Source organism: Falco biarmicus, chromosome 3 (genome assembly GCF_023638135.1).
Source record: "Falco biarmicus isolate bFalBia1 chromosome 3, bFalBia1.pri, whole genome shotgun sequence".
Classification (NCBI taxonomy): domain Eukaryota; kingdom Metazoa; phylum Chordata; class Aves; order Falconiformes; family Falconidae; genus Falco; species Falco biarmicus.
This window is the reverse complement of record NC_079290.1, coordinates 113,685,757-113,703,784: the sequence shown is the minus strand read 5'-3', so window position 1 is coordinate 113,703,784 and position 18,028 is coordinate 113,685,757. Positions and strand designations below refer to the sequence as shown.

The 18,028-nt window shown below is 47.3% G+C and overlaps 1 protein-coding gene across 11 annotated transcripts in view; it reads right to left on the bottom strand.

Moving 5' to 3' along the window:
* Nucleotides 1–18,028, bottom strand: part of LOC130146114 (endoplasmic reticulum-Golgi intermediate compartment protein 3-like) — a 59,018-nt gene that overhangs the window by 8,010 nt on the left and 32,980 nt on the right. For 4 of the 11 annotated variants that reach the window (XR_008820766.1, XM_056331908.1, XM_056331904.1 and 1 more), the window contains exons 1-4: nt 7,336–7,460; nt 6,498–6,545; nt 5,357–5,476; nt 3,084–3,141 (exon numbers count right to left, since the gene is read on the bottom strand). Coding sequence is in view for 6 of the 11 variants with exons in the window: in XM_056331908.1 (XP_056187883.1) it covers nt 3,084–3,141; nt 5,357–5,383 (85 nt within the window). In the remaining 5 variants the exon portion in view is untranslated. The other 7 variants (XR_008820763.1, XR_008820765.1, XR_008820764.1 and 4 more) reach the window with 7 other exon arrangements.

The window sequence follows — 18,028 nt, the reverse complement described above, 5'->3', positions numbered from 1 at the left end:
GGCTCTGCCTATCAATCAGCCTTGTTACAGCTGCCCAGAGAACGCACAGGGAAAGGAAAAGTCTGTGGGGAGAGCCTGAGCAGGATGTTTGCAAACAACTGGTACGACCAAGGTGACTATCACTAGTGCCAGGGTTTGGGGTGGTTGGCCTGCCCTCTCTCTGCCCTTCCTGCATACAGCGCTATGGCAATGCCAGCAGCACCATGCACCCCCAAAGGGAGCTGGAAAACAGGGGCAAGGGGAGGCAACTGATATCTTTTGGTTGGCTACTTAAATTACTTTATGTAATGCCAGAAACATCAGTCTCAGGATGAAAATATAACTTACAACTTGATTTCAGTATTGCTCCTACCAGGTTTGTCCAAAGTCGCACTATCATCTTAAAGTAGCCAAAGGCCATGGTGCATTTTAACACTGGTCAGGAAGTCAGATCTCAACTTTCACCTTTGCAAAGAAAAACATGCTTCAAAAAACGCAGTGTTACTTAGGAGCTGGTGGAGTCAAATCACCCAGTGCTGCTACATGATCAACAAAGATTAGGAATGCTGCTCCCTTCAAGTGTTTCTGGCACACAGCCTAGCACAAGACAAGCCAGAATGCTGAAGAACCGACCAGAACTAGCCTCTCCTTTAAAACATTTATTCAACATGAGTTGAATGAGTGAACTCAGGTTTTTTCCATTAACATCTTCCGATAAAACACCAGAAGCTTTACCTGCATTTATATAAACCCCTTACTAAACCCAAAGAGATACGCATGCAGAACAGAGAACATACAGTTAGAAAAAGGAAATGCTAAGCTTAAACTGTATTTCCTCCTAATGCTCCAATCTAGGGAGAGCCCTTCCATTTCACAGTTAAAGTGTTCAATGCTCAGAAAGAAGGCTGCAGTCACTGGAATTAAGACAATGGCTCTGCATTACAAAGAGCTCAGAGCTGCACTGGCTTCAGATATTCTGGTGCTGTCTCTGACAAGTGTGCAGACCTGTCACTGCCACTAGCACAGTGGTTTGTGTGCCTGTGCTGGCAACTGCATCAAGGAACTCCTTTGGCTTTAAAAAAGAAATTCCTACTAAAAATTTGGAAATACATGTGAAATGGTGGCCAGGGAAAGGAAAGAAAAGCGAAGTGGCCTTGGGATTACGCTATGCCATTTTTCTTAACGGTTACCAGCAACACCCTGTTTCATGTTGCAGTTAGGGCAAGAGTTAAGTGCCTCAGCTGTCAGTGAAGTGTCAAGCCCCACTGCCTTTTGCACAGACACCAGCGGGGTAACCTTCAGCGAATAACAAAGTTCTACAGAGCACTTGGCTCTGGTGGATCTGCATTTAAACTGGACCTGTTGTCATAGAACAGTCTTTGTCCCGCCATCCTTCTGTTGATGGCCCATTCCTGTCCCACCCTCCCTTCAGACAAGAGTCACATCAGAGAATGCATGCAGCAGGCTGAGAGGTGAAGTACTGCTTTATGTGAGGCTGTTCTTGCGGCCAGAGCAGCTCCAAAGTAAGGTTAATCACACAGCTGCAGGAGTGCTTGTGCTGGCACCGGGCGGCCTCCCAGTAGCTGCTCTCCTACAACCCTGCACAGGGTGATGGCAGTTATCAGCTTGAACGCTCGGGCGGTCACATTCCTCAGCACCTGAAGCGTGACCCGAGTACTAGCAAGGCTAACAAGTCTTACAGAGCAGCACCAGAGAAATTCAAGGGCACCCCTTGAGAAAGACCAGTCATTAACTAACCTGTCACACTAGTTACACTGTGTGTGACCCGTTTTAGCATAAATGGAGTTAAGGCTCTCCAAAACATTTCCCCCCAGTGCTCTGCTTGAGAAGTGGGCCCATGTGACCTCATGAGGGTCAAGGGCAAGGTCCTGCATCTGGGTCTGGGCAACTCCCCCCCCCCGCCCCAAATCAATACAGGCTGGGGGATGAAGGGGTTGAGAGCAGTCCTGCAGAGGACTTGGTGGTACCAGTGGACGAAAAAAACGGACACGAGCCAGCAACATGTGCTCACAGGTCAGAAAGCTGACCATGTCCTGGGCTGCATCCAACGATGCATGACCAGCAGGTCAAGGGAAGCGATTCTGCCCCTCTGCTCTCACGAGACCCATCTGGAGCACTGCATCCAGCTCCGGAGTCCTTGGCAAGGGAAAGACATGGACCTGTTGGAGCAGGAGAGCCACAAAACTGATCAGAGGGCTGGAGCACCTCTTCTAAGACGGGCTGAGAGAACTGGGGTTGTTCAGCCCAGAGAAGAGACTCTGGGGAGACCTTATTGTGTCCTTTCAGTACTTAAAGGGGGCTTATAAGAAAGATGGGGACAAACATTTTAGTGTGGCCTGTAGCAATAGGACAAGGCTTAGTGGTTTTAAACTGAAAGAGGGTAGATTCAGACTAGATAGAGAGAAGAAATTTTTTATGATGAGGATGGTGAAACACTAAGAGAGGTTGCCCAGAAAGGTGGCAGATGCCCCGTGCCTGGGAACATTCAAGGTCAGGTTGGACAGGGCTGTAAGCAACCTGATCTAGTTGAAGATGTCCCTGCTTCCTGCAGGGGGGCTGGACTAGGGGGCCTTTAAAGGTCCCTTCCAACACAAACCATTCTATGATTCTGTAAACTACCACTATCGTTCCAGCCACTGTGTATTTATATATACTTGAGGAAGTAGAAGTCCTTCACAACTGAAATTTTACTGTGAAAGTTCTGAATTGCCTTGAAATTCTCAAGAGCTTTTCTCCAAAACACCCCTTCCAGAGATACTGATATTCAGGTCCTGGACCAAACACCGCACCTGAGGTTGTTTTACAGCAGGGCAGCAAAGTTTTGCAGAACAAGTGAGGCTGAGAGACTGCCCAGACACATTCTCCTCCATGTTCTCCCACAACCATGTGGCAGCACCTTCAGAAAACACTTTTCTATTCGTTCCCAATAGTTCTAAACATCTCTAACAAAATTTCACCAATGTCCTCCCTCCTGAAGCAGTGCTGCTGTTACCACAGATAGCAATGCAAAGATGTTCAAAGGAAATGGTCTGAAACACTTGGAAGCTAAAGGTCACAATAAGCAGGAAAAGAAAATACTTTACCATGTACATGAGACTGTTGGAAACTTTTTGCCGATGCAAAGTGGAAATTTCCAGCTACCTGCAGGAGACAGTAATCTTTCATTAAAAGGCCTTAATCTACATAAATAAAGCAGTCATACCAGCGGTTGGATTTTCAAATCTTTGTTTAAGATAGACAATAAGCAACTCATTGTCATGGGTGACAATACCAGCAAATATTGTCCTAAAAGAGATATGAATTTCCCCTCTTCCTCACAGGCAGTCATGTGGAAAGCCATCATCACATACCGATGTTGACAATAACTGTTCTATGCAGAGTGTTTTAGTGGACATAAAAATGGGAAGAAGACAGAATTATGTCTACTGGGAGGGAACTAATTGCTGCTGTAGGAAATACAAAAAGGTATCACAGAAACGGAGTGGAGAAAGTAACTGAGAGGGTCAGCTGGCAGGGGAAGAAAACCCTTAATGCAATAAACAGGGGTCCTATGTATGAAAACAAGCTGTGTTCAAAAATAAAGCACTAAGCTTACCACAAACACACACACTCCCAAAAAAACCCCACCAAACCTCCAAAATCCCCCAAAAGACAAAGGTAATTAGTATTTTAACCTTGAATACGAGAAGGATATAGATATTAGATGTCAGTCCTCCCTGACACTGGCTAGCATTCATACACACCCTCCCCTGGAAGATTTCAATGCATCAAGCTCACATGCTACATTACACCTTTGAATGTCCATGCAAACCTATCGCACATGTTAACTGCGGACCTGATGAGAATGGAGATGCGCAAGTGTCTAACAATGGCCCCCAGAAATTTCCCTAGTGACACCTACCCTTGGACCCTTGCTACCCACAGCACTCCCCTTTGAATCTTTCACTGGGGTGGTGGCCCAACTCTGAGTCATGACCAAAGCAAGCCCAGCGGTAACCACGTCTGCGTGCATTTTTCCTTTACCAGTCAACACTGCTATAGTTGCCATTTAAATAACTGACTGAACATCAAGTGTTACTAACAGAAACTGATAATCGTAGAGTTCCACGAAGATGGGTGTACACTTCCAATCTAACTTGCCACATGTGTGGTGGAAATCAAACTAGCCATATACTTTTTCCAGACAGCAGAAGAAATTGCTTGCTGCATGCAATACAATTTGATCGCTTTCAAAATGCCTCTCCTGGATGAGACTGTTTGCTCCCTGCAAGTTTCTCTTCCTCTCTGTTGATAATATAAGGAGCAAGAGCAACCGGTTCAGACAGAGTGTTGCCAGCCTCCACTGGGATTACAAGTAAGGCAGGAGGCCTACATGTGGTAACAGAATTGGGTACAGAAAAGCAGGATTTGACCACAGACATTACATTCGTCAGGCCACAGCCTCTGAATACAGAAAGGCTGCTAAGCGACGCAACAGTAAGAACGCTATCACTACACTTCTGTGACAACAGGAGAAGCTCTTGTACCTACCCACTGTTCAACTCTTGGCTTAGTTTAGCCTTTCAGCTTTTAAGAACAGGAAAGTTAAATCCGAGTTACAACAAATCAGCAAATTTAGTTTATACCAATACACAGAACTACACTATCTCCCACAACAGATAGTAAGGACCTCACATTTTAGAAAAACAAAGTCAGGACAGTATTACCATTACATTGCAACACTACCAGAATCATTCCTGGTTTGTATTGAAGTATACCAGTAAGTCATAACATGTAAAAAAACCGCAGAGGAGAGGTTTATGTAGCCAAGGACCACTTACTCCAACTTGTAACTGATAAATCAACTGAAATCTATTAATCGTGTATGCATTAACACACACAAAGCAAACGTAGCAAGACGCAAGTTTAGGCTTAAGGGTCAAGTCAGCAGAGCCTTCCCTGGAGAGAGGCTCTTTCCTCTAACCAGCTTGTCCCATTTGTCAGCCTCCTAGGATTTAAAGATGCAACCAAAGTCAAGTTTTGCCGGAGCAGCTGCTTGATTTCTAGTAGGAAAAGCCTACTCACTCAGCACCTTTGCTCCTGAAATGCATCAATGAGTCCTTGTCCCAATTTCAGAGGGACTAGGCAAAGACTTGCCTCAGAAAACTACAGAGTATAATGTATACACACACACACACAGGAGCTTGTCTGATCTGCCAGTGTAATAGATTTGTGTCCTATACACTCTTCAAGAGTTCGTGGTGTTTAAAATGCTGTGAATTCAGCCATCCCTTGTTCCCACAAATCTCATAGTAGGCATACGGTGATGGAAAGGCTATGAGAGCATCCATCCAAGAATGGCAGAATAGCATCTTACCATGTCTCTCAGCTTCTGGAGTCGCATGATTGGCAGCTTTATCCAAGCGTTGTTTAAACGGCTTGTGCTCTATGCACTGCTGCTGCTCTCCTGTTACATCCATGGCATCGATGCTCAAACCTGAAAGCAGTGATCAAACAAAGCTGTTTATCAACACACAAGTGTTATGGCCTGTAGCAAGCTGAGGAAGTGAAAAGACAGAATCTTTCGGCCAGCAGGGTAAGAACGTGCCAAACCAGGAGAGCATGTACAGCTAGGGTCAAGTGACCAATGGAATAAAATGCACGATGCAGCACACTAAATGGCCCTCCCAGGTACGGGGTTTGGTTTGGTGTCCCAGAAGGACCGTTTCCAACTTCCAAGAAAGCATTACCCTGACGCGCTTAAGGCAAAAAGCCAAAAGCAAACCCCTCAAAGCCCAGAACCATTTTCAGGAACACAAGAGTTAAGCCTAAAATTGGTTGAAAGCTGCCTCCTACCTCTTCCCCCACCACCTTTCTCTCTTCAACATCAGCACATTTCCTTGGGATCCCCTTTCACAAAAAAAAGATTGAGGTCTGTGGTATCAGCTTGGTACCGAAGCACCACGATGCACTTGCTGGCTACATGCTCTTTTAGAAGGCTGACAGCTTCTCCGCACACAACAGCCGAGGCTTCCAGTCTCTCTGGCCTTCCCATGCCCTGTGAAACGTGAGGAAGGCAAAGACCGATAACATCTCGGGGGGTCAGGAGGAAGCCAAGATGCGCTACATCTAGAGCCCAATGCATTACTCAAAGGAATTACCGCAACAGAACAAGAGGCAGGAACGACCAGTAGACAGGCAGATAACATGCATGGCAGTAATACCCAGCCAGACTTGCAGGACTTCCAGTCACTTCATCCCGCAACTTGGTTTTGAATTTAGTTAAAAGGCAATCAGATTCTTAACGCTCATTCTGCTTTTATAACTTCTGGAGAAAGGCTAACACGTGGCATTGGCATTAAGGTCCAATTATTGCCCAAGCAGCAGCGCAGCACTCGGAAGCAGCGGGCCCACGGAGCCTCATGAGCCCTCGGCAAGTACTAAAAGTTATCCCTCCACAGTCAGCAGTGCGACTCACAAGCACAAGGAATATGTGGAAAAGTAACATCTAGACTGACCTTCAGTTCAGCTCCCCTTGATTTGTCAACGTACAATTCCGGATGAACCTAGGTACAAAGAAAAAAACAAAAAAGCAGCCCCGTTTCACTGGGAAGCAAACCCAAAGGCCTCTTCCCCTCGGCTGCTCTGGCCCAGGAGCTGACTGTCACGACACAGGTTCAGCGAGACACCCGAGCTGCTGCCTCCCAACCCTCCCCGGCAGTTAAACGCTTGCCCTTTGCAATACTTTTTAGAGAAATCAGCAGTCGGGGGCGAGGGGTGGGGGTCCCACCGCCGGCCTTCTTGTCCTTCCCCTGCCCGCTCGCAGGGGCTGAAGAGGCTCCTGAGCCCCCCCGCCGCGACAGCGTTACCGCCGGCCCCAAGGCAGCCCCTGCGGCCCGCGGGGGGCGGCAGCCCCAGCCCGCTGCCACGGCCCCGGCCAGCGGCTGGGGGAAAGACAAAGCCCCGCGCAGAGCTGCGGCGGCTGCCCGGGCAGCCCGGGGGCGGCGGGGGGGCGGCAGGGCGCCGCGGGCCGACCCCCCTCCCGGGCCCCGCCGCCACAAGGGAGCACCGGGGCCGCCCCGCCGCCGCTCCTCGCCTCCTCGCTGAGGTAGCGGCGCGGCTCCGAGAAAAAAAAAAAAGGCAGCACCGCGAGCAGCCCGCTGACCACCGCCACTGCCGGGGAGACGAGAACCGCCGGCAGCCCCGCCGGGCCCGGGCCGGGCCGCCCGCCTCAGCCCGCCCGCCGCCGGCACCAGGCGCTCCCTGCCGCGGCCGAGCGCCGGCCCGCCACGTCCCCCCCAGCCGGCCGCTGCCCGACGGCCACGCCCGGGCTCGGCCCCCGGCCCGCCCGCTCACCCAGCGCCGCCGCACGTCCCGGCCCGAACGGCTCCCGGGCTCCCGGCGAAGGCCCCGCCCCGCCACCGCCGCTCCAGCGCGCCGCGCGGGCCGGAAATGAACCCACCTTCCGGGGCCGGCCCCGCCCCGCCCCGGCGCTGGCCCCGCCCCCACTGCCCCCGCCCCGGAGCCGGCCGAGGAGGGGCCGCGGCTGCCGTTCCGCGCCGGGGTGGGCAGGGGCTCGGTGCCGCCGCGGGGTCCCCTCGGCCTGCCGGCCCCCGGCGCTGTGCGGGGGCCGCCCGCGGGGTGCGGGCTGTGCCGAGAGCGGCTGCCTGGGAGAGGGGGGGTCGGGGAGAGGCAGGCGGAGGAAAGGCCCCGCTCCCTTGTCCCACCTTCCAGCCCTGCCGCGTACTCTGCACCCCTTCATTCCGGTAACACCTCACTTTCCCGTCACAGGGAACGGTTATGAACTCAAGAGGTTAAACCGTGCAACAGTTCATAAGGGCTTACTTGAGCAGGGGAAAACCTTGTATGAGCTTTTCCTAAGCCACATATTCACACCACTCGCTTTTTCCTACTCAAAAAGTGCACTCCTGCAAAATCTCTTATATTTTAAAGAAAATATATTTAAAATTGCTGTTACTAACGTGCTTCCAAATGCGAACAGAGCAAATGCACCCTTATTTCCCACAGCAAAATGGAATGCATCATACAGAAAGGACTTAACAGCTTGAGCCACGTGTGTGCTTTTGCATACGGAGGCAATAAGTATTAATGCCCCGGCTGCGAGTGGGCGAAGGGCAGAGCGCAGGGAACCCCGCAGCCGCAGCGAGCACTCCCGGGGCCCGGTGGTGTAAACTGGGCTGAGATCTCGGCCCGTGCTCGCCGTGCCAGTGCTCAGCACAGGGTTGGCGGAGCGCTGCTGCCATCTAGCGACAGAAAATTGGGTACTGCAGCCGCCCGGTTGGTGGAGCGCTGCTGCCATCTAGCGAAAAACTGTGGGTACTGCAGCAGCGCGGCCGGTGGAGCGCTGCTGCCATCTAGCGAAACATTTGGGTACTGCAGCCGCACGGTTGGTGGAGCGCCGCTGCCATCTGGCGACCAAAAATTGGTACCAGACCACGGGGCTCGAGCGCGTGTCCTCCGCGCGGGAAAGATTCTACCGAGGGCGTGACGCGAACCCCGGTCGTTGCAGTCGAGCCACTTGTACGCATGCTCTGCCCTTATTTTGCCAGAAAGGCTACTACGCATGCGTAAAAGCGCATTTTTGCAATACGCATACGTAGCCACGAACCCCGCCCCGAGGCGTCAAGCCGATTCTACGCATGCGCTGCCCTTAGTTTTGCCTGAAACACCGCTGCGCATGCGTAAACTGTTCATTCATAATGCGCATGCGGCTCCGGAAACCACGCCCCGCGGCGTCAAGTCCATTCTGCGCGTGGGCTGCCCTTAGTTTGCCAGTAACGCTGTCGCACATGCGTATTAGGGTTAGGGTCCTAGGCTCCTACATGAGAAGCGTGTCACTGGTTGTTGGCCTGACATCCCTCTACTATTTCTGATTTCACCGCCATACCTGCCCCTGCTTCTTTTTAGAGGATGAACAGGGAGGGTGCTGTGTCCAAGAAGTCTTTTGCCTGGGGCTCTGCGTTTGCTTCACCTGCACGGCTCCTTTGATCTTCATAACGCACTTCTGGCACACAAAAGCACATGCAGCAAAGTGACTTCATGGAAGTGGACAACACCGAAACCAAAATCCACCAGCAGCACAATAAGGAATAGGATCAGAAGCCCCAGATTCTGGAAACCCTCAGCCCCTCATACCTGTGCACCTGTCCATTGGTGCTGGCACCTCCTTGGCTGATGGAGGGGAGAGGCCGGCCACCTCCTCCTCAAAGATGTCCCTACAGTTTTCAATCACAAACTCCACCAGCACGTTCCCCTGCACACATCAAAGCCTTGGTCTCAGCCTACGAGTTTTCTCCCTTTGAGCCTCCCAGTTCTGATTCACAGGTCCAAAACCAGATTTTAGTGACTAAATATTATTTATTGTCAGCGCCGGGTGTACGGGGGATCCTTCCACCAATCGTACACACCCAGAGGGGCAGATTATCTTATATTTATATAATGAAACAATGAATATTCAATTAACACCTATACATATTCATTACCTGAACCCGCCTACCCTCGCTTCATATGCTAATTAGCTTCACGCTTGCGCAGATTCTTCCAAAAATTGTGGGCCGGGGTCTTTAGAATGTGGGCAGTGGTCTATGGGAGGAAGGCCGTAGGTCTTCCTCATGGTGTACTTTTCACCTTAGGTCTCAAAAGGGATGAGTTGGCAGACTTGTAGAAATCTTTCCCAGGGTTTTTACAGTACCCCTCGTAATTTTACTCAAGGCCATCCTGCTGTCCTGTTATCTCCTTGGTAGGGCAGCTTGCTTTGCAGATAAGGAGGACAGCTCCCCTTGCAGAGATTTGCAACTTTCTTGCCAGAACAGTCTATATGATCTTTCAGACATTTAACCCCTTTGTCGCTATACAATTACAAGCTTATTTATGCATTAAAATGAATATTGGTTTATGAATACAAACTTGACCATATTATTTACAGCTTATTCACATCAGTTCCCCCTTTTCTCGATACAAGCAAACTCCTTTGCTATTTTATCTTTTAAAAGTACAATAGAATAAGCATTTGAACAGAATACACACAAGTATTATTAAAACAGTCAACAAAACTATGGCAGCTAACACCTGTTTTAACCATTGTACATTAGGTAACCAGGAAGTTAGAGTTGTCCAAAGATTTTCAAAATCCCAAGACACATCATCCTCACTTACTTCATGTAATATCTTGGTTTGTTTCCATATTTCCTCTAAGTCAGTGGAAACTCTTCCACTTTGGTCCACGTTCCCATTCCTTTAGGTGGATTACACCTTTGTACACAAGTATAATACGATTCATGCACTGCAGGACTACTTACTTCTAATTTCAAAATTTCATTGTCCCTGACATTCCATGAGGTATTTTCCCATAAACTGGTTAACGATACGTTCCTGGGTAAAGGAATTCCTATGAGAGGTATTCCCTTATTCCCATGTTCTGGCATATGAGTACATATCCAGCAATTTGTTTTATTCAAAACCTGGGAAATTCCTTGTATCAGGGACAAATGAGTATTTTGATCCCATGACATTAAACACAGATCGGGTAACCAACTTACTACAATCACAATTTGGAGAACCGCGTTTTGGTGGATCCTGTTGGAGTAACGCTCCATGATTTTTCAGGAGCTTTCTTCACTCTTGAATAGTGGATCCAGGCCGCTTGTTCTTTAATCTTGATAGCAGTATACGTGGTCAACAACACCTGGTATGGCCCATCCCATTTCTCTTCCAGAGGTTGCCCTGCGAAGATTTTTATATATACATAGTCCCCAGGTTTAAAGATGTGTACTGGTTGATCTAGTCCTCTAGCCCTAGTTCCTAAAATCAATTTGTGCACTTTATTTAACTGTTTCTGAAGTGCAATCATATACATATATAAATATTCTGATAAAATTTTACTTATCTGTTGTACTACTTGGGCACAAAAATGAGAACCCCTATCAGAAGACATTGTGGCCGGGATTCCAAAGCGTGGTATTATTTCATTGAGCAAAACTTTGACCACTTCTCTTGCTTTATTTGTTCGGCAGGGAAAGGCTTCTGGCCATCCTGAGAATGTGTCAGTTAATACCAACAAATAGCGATACCCCCCTTTTCTAGGGAGTTCTGAAAAGTCAATTTGCCACTGTTGCCCTGGATAATTCCCTTTACCAATTATTCCGAATTTTACTTTATTCTTAGTATTGGGGTTGTTGTGTAGACAAATGCTACATTGCTGAGTTACTTGTTTTATAGTGGTATATAAATTCCATCCCACTAATATCCGATTCAAGCTTTTATATAATGTGTCAGCACCCCAATGTGTTTTATTGTGTTCTGTAAGAACTGTGGGCCATATTAAATTGGAGGGTAATACTATGCGGTTATCTTTCAAATATACCCATTCATTTGGTTTCTTTTTACCTTTCAGATCTTCAATTAATTTTAAGTCTTCTTTCGTATAATTTGGCTTTTGGTTTACGTCTATAGTTTGGATTTTACTGTCTGGTATTAAAGACAATACCTTTACGTTGGTTAATTCAGCTGCCCGCTTAGCCTCTTGATCTGCCAATCGATTTCCTATCTCAAAATCAGCATTCCCTTTCTGGTGTCCCCGACAATGCATAATAGCTACTTTTTCCGGTTGTTTCACAGCTTCTAGCAATTGTAAGATTTCTTCAGCATGCTTTATTTGTTTTCCTTGAGCGGTCAGCAGTCCTCGTTCTTTCCAGATTGCTCCATGAGCATGCACCACACCGAATGCATACTTAGAGTCTGTCCAAATATTTATTTTCTTTCCTGCTGCCAATTCCAATGCCCGTGTAAGAGCAATTATCTCTGCTTTCTGGGCAGACGTCCCAGGGGGTAATGGTTTAGACTCGATTACCTGTTTAGTGGTGGTAACGGCATACCCTGCCTTACGTTGCCCTTGTTTCACAAAGCTGCTTCCATCAGTATACCAAGATTCGTCAGCATCTTCTAAAGGTTCCTCCTTAAGATCAGGTCAGCTCGAATACACAGTTTCCATCGTTTCTATACAATCATGTATCACTGGTTCATCCAGAGTCCCGCTGAGGAAAGAAGCTGGGTTCACAACATTAGTGACAACAATTTCCACATCATCTTGTTCCACTAATATTGCCTGATATTTTAAAAATCTCTGCGGTGAGAGCCAATGGTTTCCTTTTTGTTCCAAAACTGCTGAGACTGTATGGGAGACTAACACTGTCATCTCTGTCCCATCGTAAACTTTCGAGCTTCCTGTATATTAATAACAACCGCGGCAACAGCCCGAAGACATCCGGGCCATCCTCTGCTTACTTCATCCAACTGTTTAGAGAAGTAAGCTACTGCTCGTTTATAGGGACCCAGTTTTTGTGCTAGTACTCCCAAAGCTATCCCCTGTCTCTCATGAGAGAATAACCAAAAGGGTTTTGAGAGATCCAGCAATCCTAGGGCCGGAGCTTGCAACAGCTCTTGTTTAAGTTGTCTAAAAGCCTTTCGTGCTTTTCCAGTCCAGACTAACTTGGACTGATCGTTCTTTACCAATTCATACAGAGGTTTCACCATCAGTCCATAGTTATAAATCCAAAGACGGCACCAACCTGTCATTCCCAGAAAAGTTCGCAGTTCCTTTACCGTTTGGGGTTCTGGAGTTCGACAAATAACCTCTTTATGTTCGGTTCCCAGTTCTCATTGTCCTCCCGAGATTTCAAATCCCAGATAAGTCACGCGTTGCTGAACCAGTTGGGCTTTCTGTTGGGAAACTCGATATCCATTTAAACCCAGAAAATTAAGGAGACTTATAGTCCATCGAATGCAACTCTCTTTAGTCTCAGTAGCTATTAAGAGATCGTCCACATATTGCAACAAAGTCCCCGCAGTGTCTGGGGGCGTCCAAGTCTCGAGCTCCTTAGCTAATTGATTCCCAAAAATAGTGGGGCTATTTTTGAACCCTTGAGGTAATACTGTCCACGTAAGCTGTGTCTTTCTGCCTGAGTCGGGGTTTTCCCATTCAAAGGCAAATAACTTTTGACTTTCCATAGCTAAGGCTAAGCAGAAAAAGGCATCCTTTAAATCCAGTACAGTAAACCAAACTTGACTATTCTTTAATTTAGTCAACAGAGTATATGGGTTCGCCACTACTGGATGTATATCCTCAATGATTTTATTTATGGCCCTTAAATCCTGAACCAGCCTATAGCTTTTTCCATCGGCCTTCTTGATTGGTAATATAGGCGTATTATATTCCGATTCACATTCGACTAGTAGCCCATACTGTAAAAATTTATCAATTTTTTCTTTAATTCCTCTCCTATCCTCTATCTTTAAAGGATACTGTTTAACCTTAACAGGTTTTTCCCCTGGTTTTAATTTTATGGTTATTGGAGTCACATTCTTGGCCTTTCCGGGGACTTTGGTGGCCCAGACTCCTGGATATACTTGATCTGTGATCTCCGAAGGTATCTCACCTTTAGGGTCAGTCTGTATTAATGCTAAACTCAATACATTTATTAGCTGTTCTTCTCCTATCCTTAACTCCATTTTCCCTTTTTCAAAGACTATTTCTGCTTCTAGTTGTTCTAATAAATCTCGGCCTAATAAAGATTTTGGTGATCCCGGTAAATATAAGAACCTATGTATTCCCATCTGTTTTCCCAATTTATACTAACGGCTTTAAGAAAAAGGCTTTTTGTTGTTGGCCAGTGGCTCCCACTACAGTCACAAAGCCTTTATCCTCTGGCATTAATTTCTGGTTTAGCACTGAATAAGAGGCGCCTGTATCTATTAAAAATTCCATTTTCTGTCCTGATTTCCCTAGCTCTATTTTAACCAGAGGATCTGCTAGGGTAGATTCTCCTGGTCGACTTCATTGATCCGACGAAACATTTGCTATCATGTTTCAAGCTCTCCCTCGCTTTGGACACTCCCCTTTCCAATGGCCTACTTCTTTACAATAGGCACACTGATCTGATCTTAGAGGTGGTTGCTGGGTCCTTATTCGTTTCCCATCTCCCCTATTTTTAACTCGAAAAGTTGGTCCTTGGTTATTCAATGCGGCTACTGTTGCTGCTGCAATAGTCTGTCCCAGTTTCTGTCTTTCCTCCTCTTCCCGGTTTCTAAACACTCTCCATGCTTCTTCTACCAGTTTTTCTAAGTCTCTCATGTCTGCCCCTTGTAATTTTTGGAGTTTTTTCCTTATGTCTTCTGTTGACTGTCCTAGAAATAATGAAACCAACTGTAATTTACCCTCTTCTGAGGAAGGATCTATCATTGTAAATTTTTGCATAGCTGTTCTTAAACGATCTAAGAATTCTGAGGGTGTCTCAGATGGTCCTTGTTTTATAACATATAGCCTGGACCAATTCATGGACTTAGGAATGGCATTTTCTAAAGTGATTCTTATCCATTCTTGATATCTTTTTAATAATCTATAATCATTATCATCATTATAATCCCAGTCAGGATCTGCCCTTGGAACGTGGACTTCCACAGTTCCAGGTAAAACTCCTGAGGCTATTTGAACTTGTACATGCATTCGTGCAGTTTTAATTATCAGTTGTTTCTCAGTTTCAGATAAAGCTGCTAACATTATTTCTATCTCTTTCCAGTCCGGATCCAAATTTTTCACAATTAATTCGAACCTACTGGCTATCCTCTCCGGATCATCTCTATAACCTTTTACTGCCTCTTTCCATGAATCTAATTCACTAGTGGAAAAAGGAATCTTGATTCTAACAGGCCCATTAGTTCCCACAGCCTGTCGCAAGGGAGCCTGTATGACTGGTCCTGATTTGCTCCCTAATCCTGCTTTGCTCCACGTACGAGCAGTAATTGGAGTGAACCCTTTAGGGTTCACATTGTCTCTGGGTTCCTCACCATCAGATCCCTCAGCTTTACCATTTTCCACGATCGGTAAAGGTGGAACGTAATCTTCCACCCTTTCTTCTGACTCACTTAATTTTAAACATCTCTGACCAATACTACATGCTGAACAACATCTCTTCAGTTTTCCTATCCCGTCCTTCCTCATATCCTTTTCCATTGCTAATATTAAGGGATCTTGTGGTGCTAGGTTAATTCCACACCCCTTTTGCCACTCTGGGTGATTCCTCAAAGTGAAAAACATATCAGCATACATTACTTCATCCCATTTTCCTTCTCTCCGTAGGAACAACATTAACTGCAGCAAAGTATTATAATTTATAGTTCCATTACAAGGCCACTTTTCCCCTCCTTCCAGCTTATAAAGTGGCCACCATTGATTGCAGTACTTTATCAATGTTTTCTTATTCACATTTCCACCAACAGACCCTCCAATATCCCTCCAGTGACCCAAAACACATCCTAATGGGCTTTTCTTTCAAATCCCACCGCTCTGCTTTCCTCCCATTTTTCCAGCTTACACTCGCAGAACACACTTATCACTTACAGAATTAATACTTACAAAATGCAGCACGCAGGTATCTTTCTACAGCAACACCAAGAACTCACTATTATTATCAAAAATATAGCCGAAATCACAGTAACGATTGTCAAAGTCAAATTCCACATTCCATAAATCCGGTAACCAAAATAAGCAACACTGCAGCAAATAAGCTTTATAAGCAAACTTGCCAGATTCCAGATGGCAATTAAATGCCGATAAAACCCAAACAGAACCAGAAGTATACTTGGGGTGCTAGCTACAGAAGTATACCTGAGTTTTCCAGACCAGACGTATACTTGAGACCTGAGTCACAAAGCATACCCAGACGCCACCCTGCGGGAGTCAATCCTCTTGTCTTACGGGCAGCTCCAGAGAACAGATAACTGGTAATACCAGAATAAAGCAATAAAGAATATTGTCACTTACTATAATGGGATTCTTGTCTGCCCCCGCAGTGATCCGGTGAGTTGGGGAGTCCCTCCGGGAAAAATCCCGGGGGTACCCAAGGGAGTCCACTTCCCAGCGGGTCCTACGGCCAGACAGAGAGGTGTCCCATCTGGGTCGCCAGATTGATTCACAGGTCCAAAATCAGATTTTAGTGACTAAATATTCTTTATTGTCGGCGCCGGGTGTACGGGGGATCCTTCCACCAATCGTACACACCCAGAGGGGCAGATTATCTTATATTTATATAATGAAACAATGAATATTCAATTAACACCTATACATATTCGTTACCTGAACCCGCCTACCCTCGCTTCATATGCTAATTAGCTTCACGCTTGCGCAGATTCTTCCAAAAATTGTGGGCCGGGGTCTTTAGAATGTGGGCAGTGGTCTATGGGAGGAAGGCCGTAGGTCTTCCTCATGGTGTACTTTTCACCTTAGGTCTCAAAAGGGATGAGTTGGCAGACTTGTAGAAATCTTTCCCAGGGTTTTTACAATACCCCTCGTAATTTTACTCAAGGCCATCCTGCTGTCCCGTTATCTCCTTGGTAGGGCAGCTTGCTTTGCAGATAAGGAGGACAGCTCCCCTTGCAGAGATCTGCAACTTTCTTGCCAGAACAGTCTATATGATCTTTCAGACATTTTAACCCCTTTGTCGCTATACAATTACAAGCTTATTTATGCATTAAAATGAATATTGGTTTATGAATACAAACTTGACCATATTATTTACAGCTTATTCACATCAGTTCTCCCTGCCATCCCCCTGGGGAGAGGGAGGGAGCAAGCAGCTGTGTGGTGCGCAGCTGGCGGCCCCGCTTAAACCACAACAGCCTATGAGCAAAATAATTCGCTGTTTGATGGTGAGAGTGCTCATCCTTCATCCTCTGTCAGGGTGCAGATGTCTCCCGTATCACGTTGGGACACACAAAAGCCTCAGCGGTCTGGCTGCTGTTGGAGCTGATGGAAAGGCTTTTTGGGTGAGCTGACGTATTTCTAGTGGCCAGCGTGGCAGTTTGCTTTATACCATTGCCCTGAGTGTGGGCGTCTGGAGAAACTGCCCGGCCGTCAGTGTGCAGGGATGATGGCCGCAGGGGACAGCGAGCTGCAGGTCATGATCAGCAGCGACACGGTGTCTGCCTGCATGTGGCCCTGGCTCCGAGCTAATGGCACTGCTCCCCAGTGGAGCATCCATCGAGCCCAAGCTGTGTCTTAGCCAGAATCCGAGCAGGAGCTGAGAGGACAGCGACACCTCCAGAGGTGCCATCCAGCCCCCACCTCCCTGTGGGACTGTGCTGTGGTGTCAGCACCTGAGCTCAGCTGTGATGCCCACTGGCAAGGAGTCTGGGCCAAGGGATGATCCCAAAGTCCTCCCCTAGGACGCACCATCAAACAATATCTGCCTAGTCCCCAGTTATCGCATGGCAAGCGTAGTCAGAAGAGAGGAAAGATCATTTTGAGGACATCAGCTTTGGGCTGGGGGGGGTGGTGGCTACCCAGGAGCCCCAGGGCTTCAGGCAGGAAAACAGCACCTGCAACCCTGCAACGATAAAGAGCCAGGAAGCACTGCTAAAGCCACAAAGCCAGGACAAGGCATGACTTGGTTGCCCTTGCTTTGGGGAACACTTTGCAAAGTGCCTTGCCTCAGCACTCCCGCCCAAAAGACTGGTTCTCTTCATTTACTCCAGCACCCGTAGCAGACAATAAAAGCCTTACACAAGCAGCCTGCCACAGCAAGAAAGGATCTTCCTGACTTGCTGTTCAGTTCTCAAATGTTACGTTACTGCCTGTGGAACAGGGTTTAATAGGCTGTATTCCCGAGACCTCTGACTCCCCTTTACTGACCTGGGCTCCCACGTTCATGCTTTTCCCAAATTATATTTGTTCTAGTGTTTCATCCCCAGTTCCCCGTTCTAGTATCTAATATTGCATTCCACCACTTCATACGTTGACGTTTCAATCGCTCCATCCGTCTCTGGCTGCCCCCCCCCTCGCGGGGAACACAGAAACGCAGATCAGGACTCCCCACTCACTTCGCAGTTAAACTGTGTCTCTCACACACATCACACTCGCCGGGCAACCCTCAGCCACACAGGCAGTATGTTACAAGGTACCGTGCACTTACATACAACTCTAGGAACGCTGACAGTTTGCGTTAGCACATAAAGTACATGTTTCAATGAACAGCTG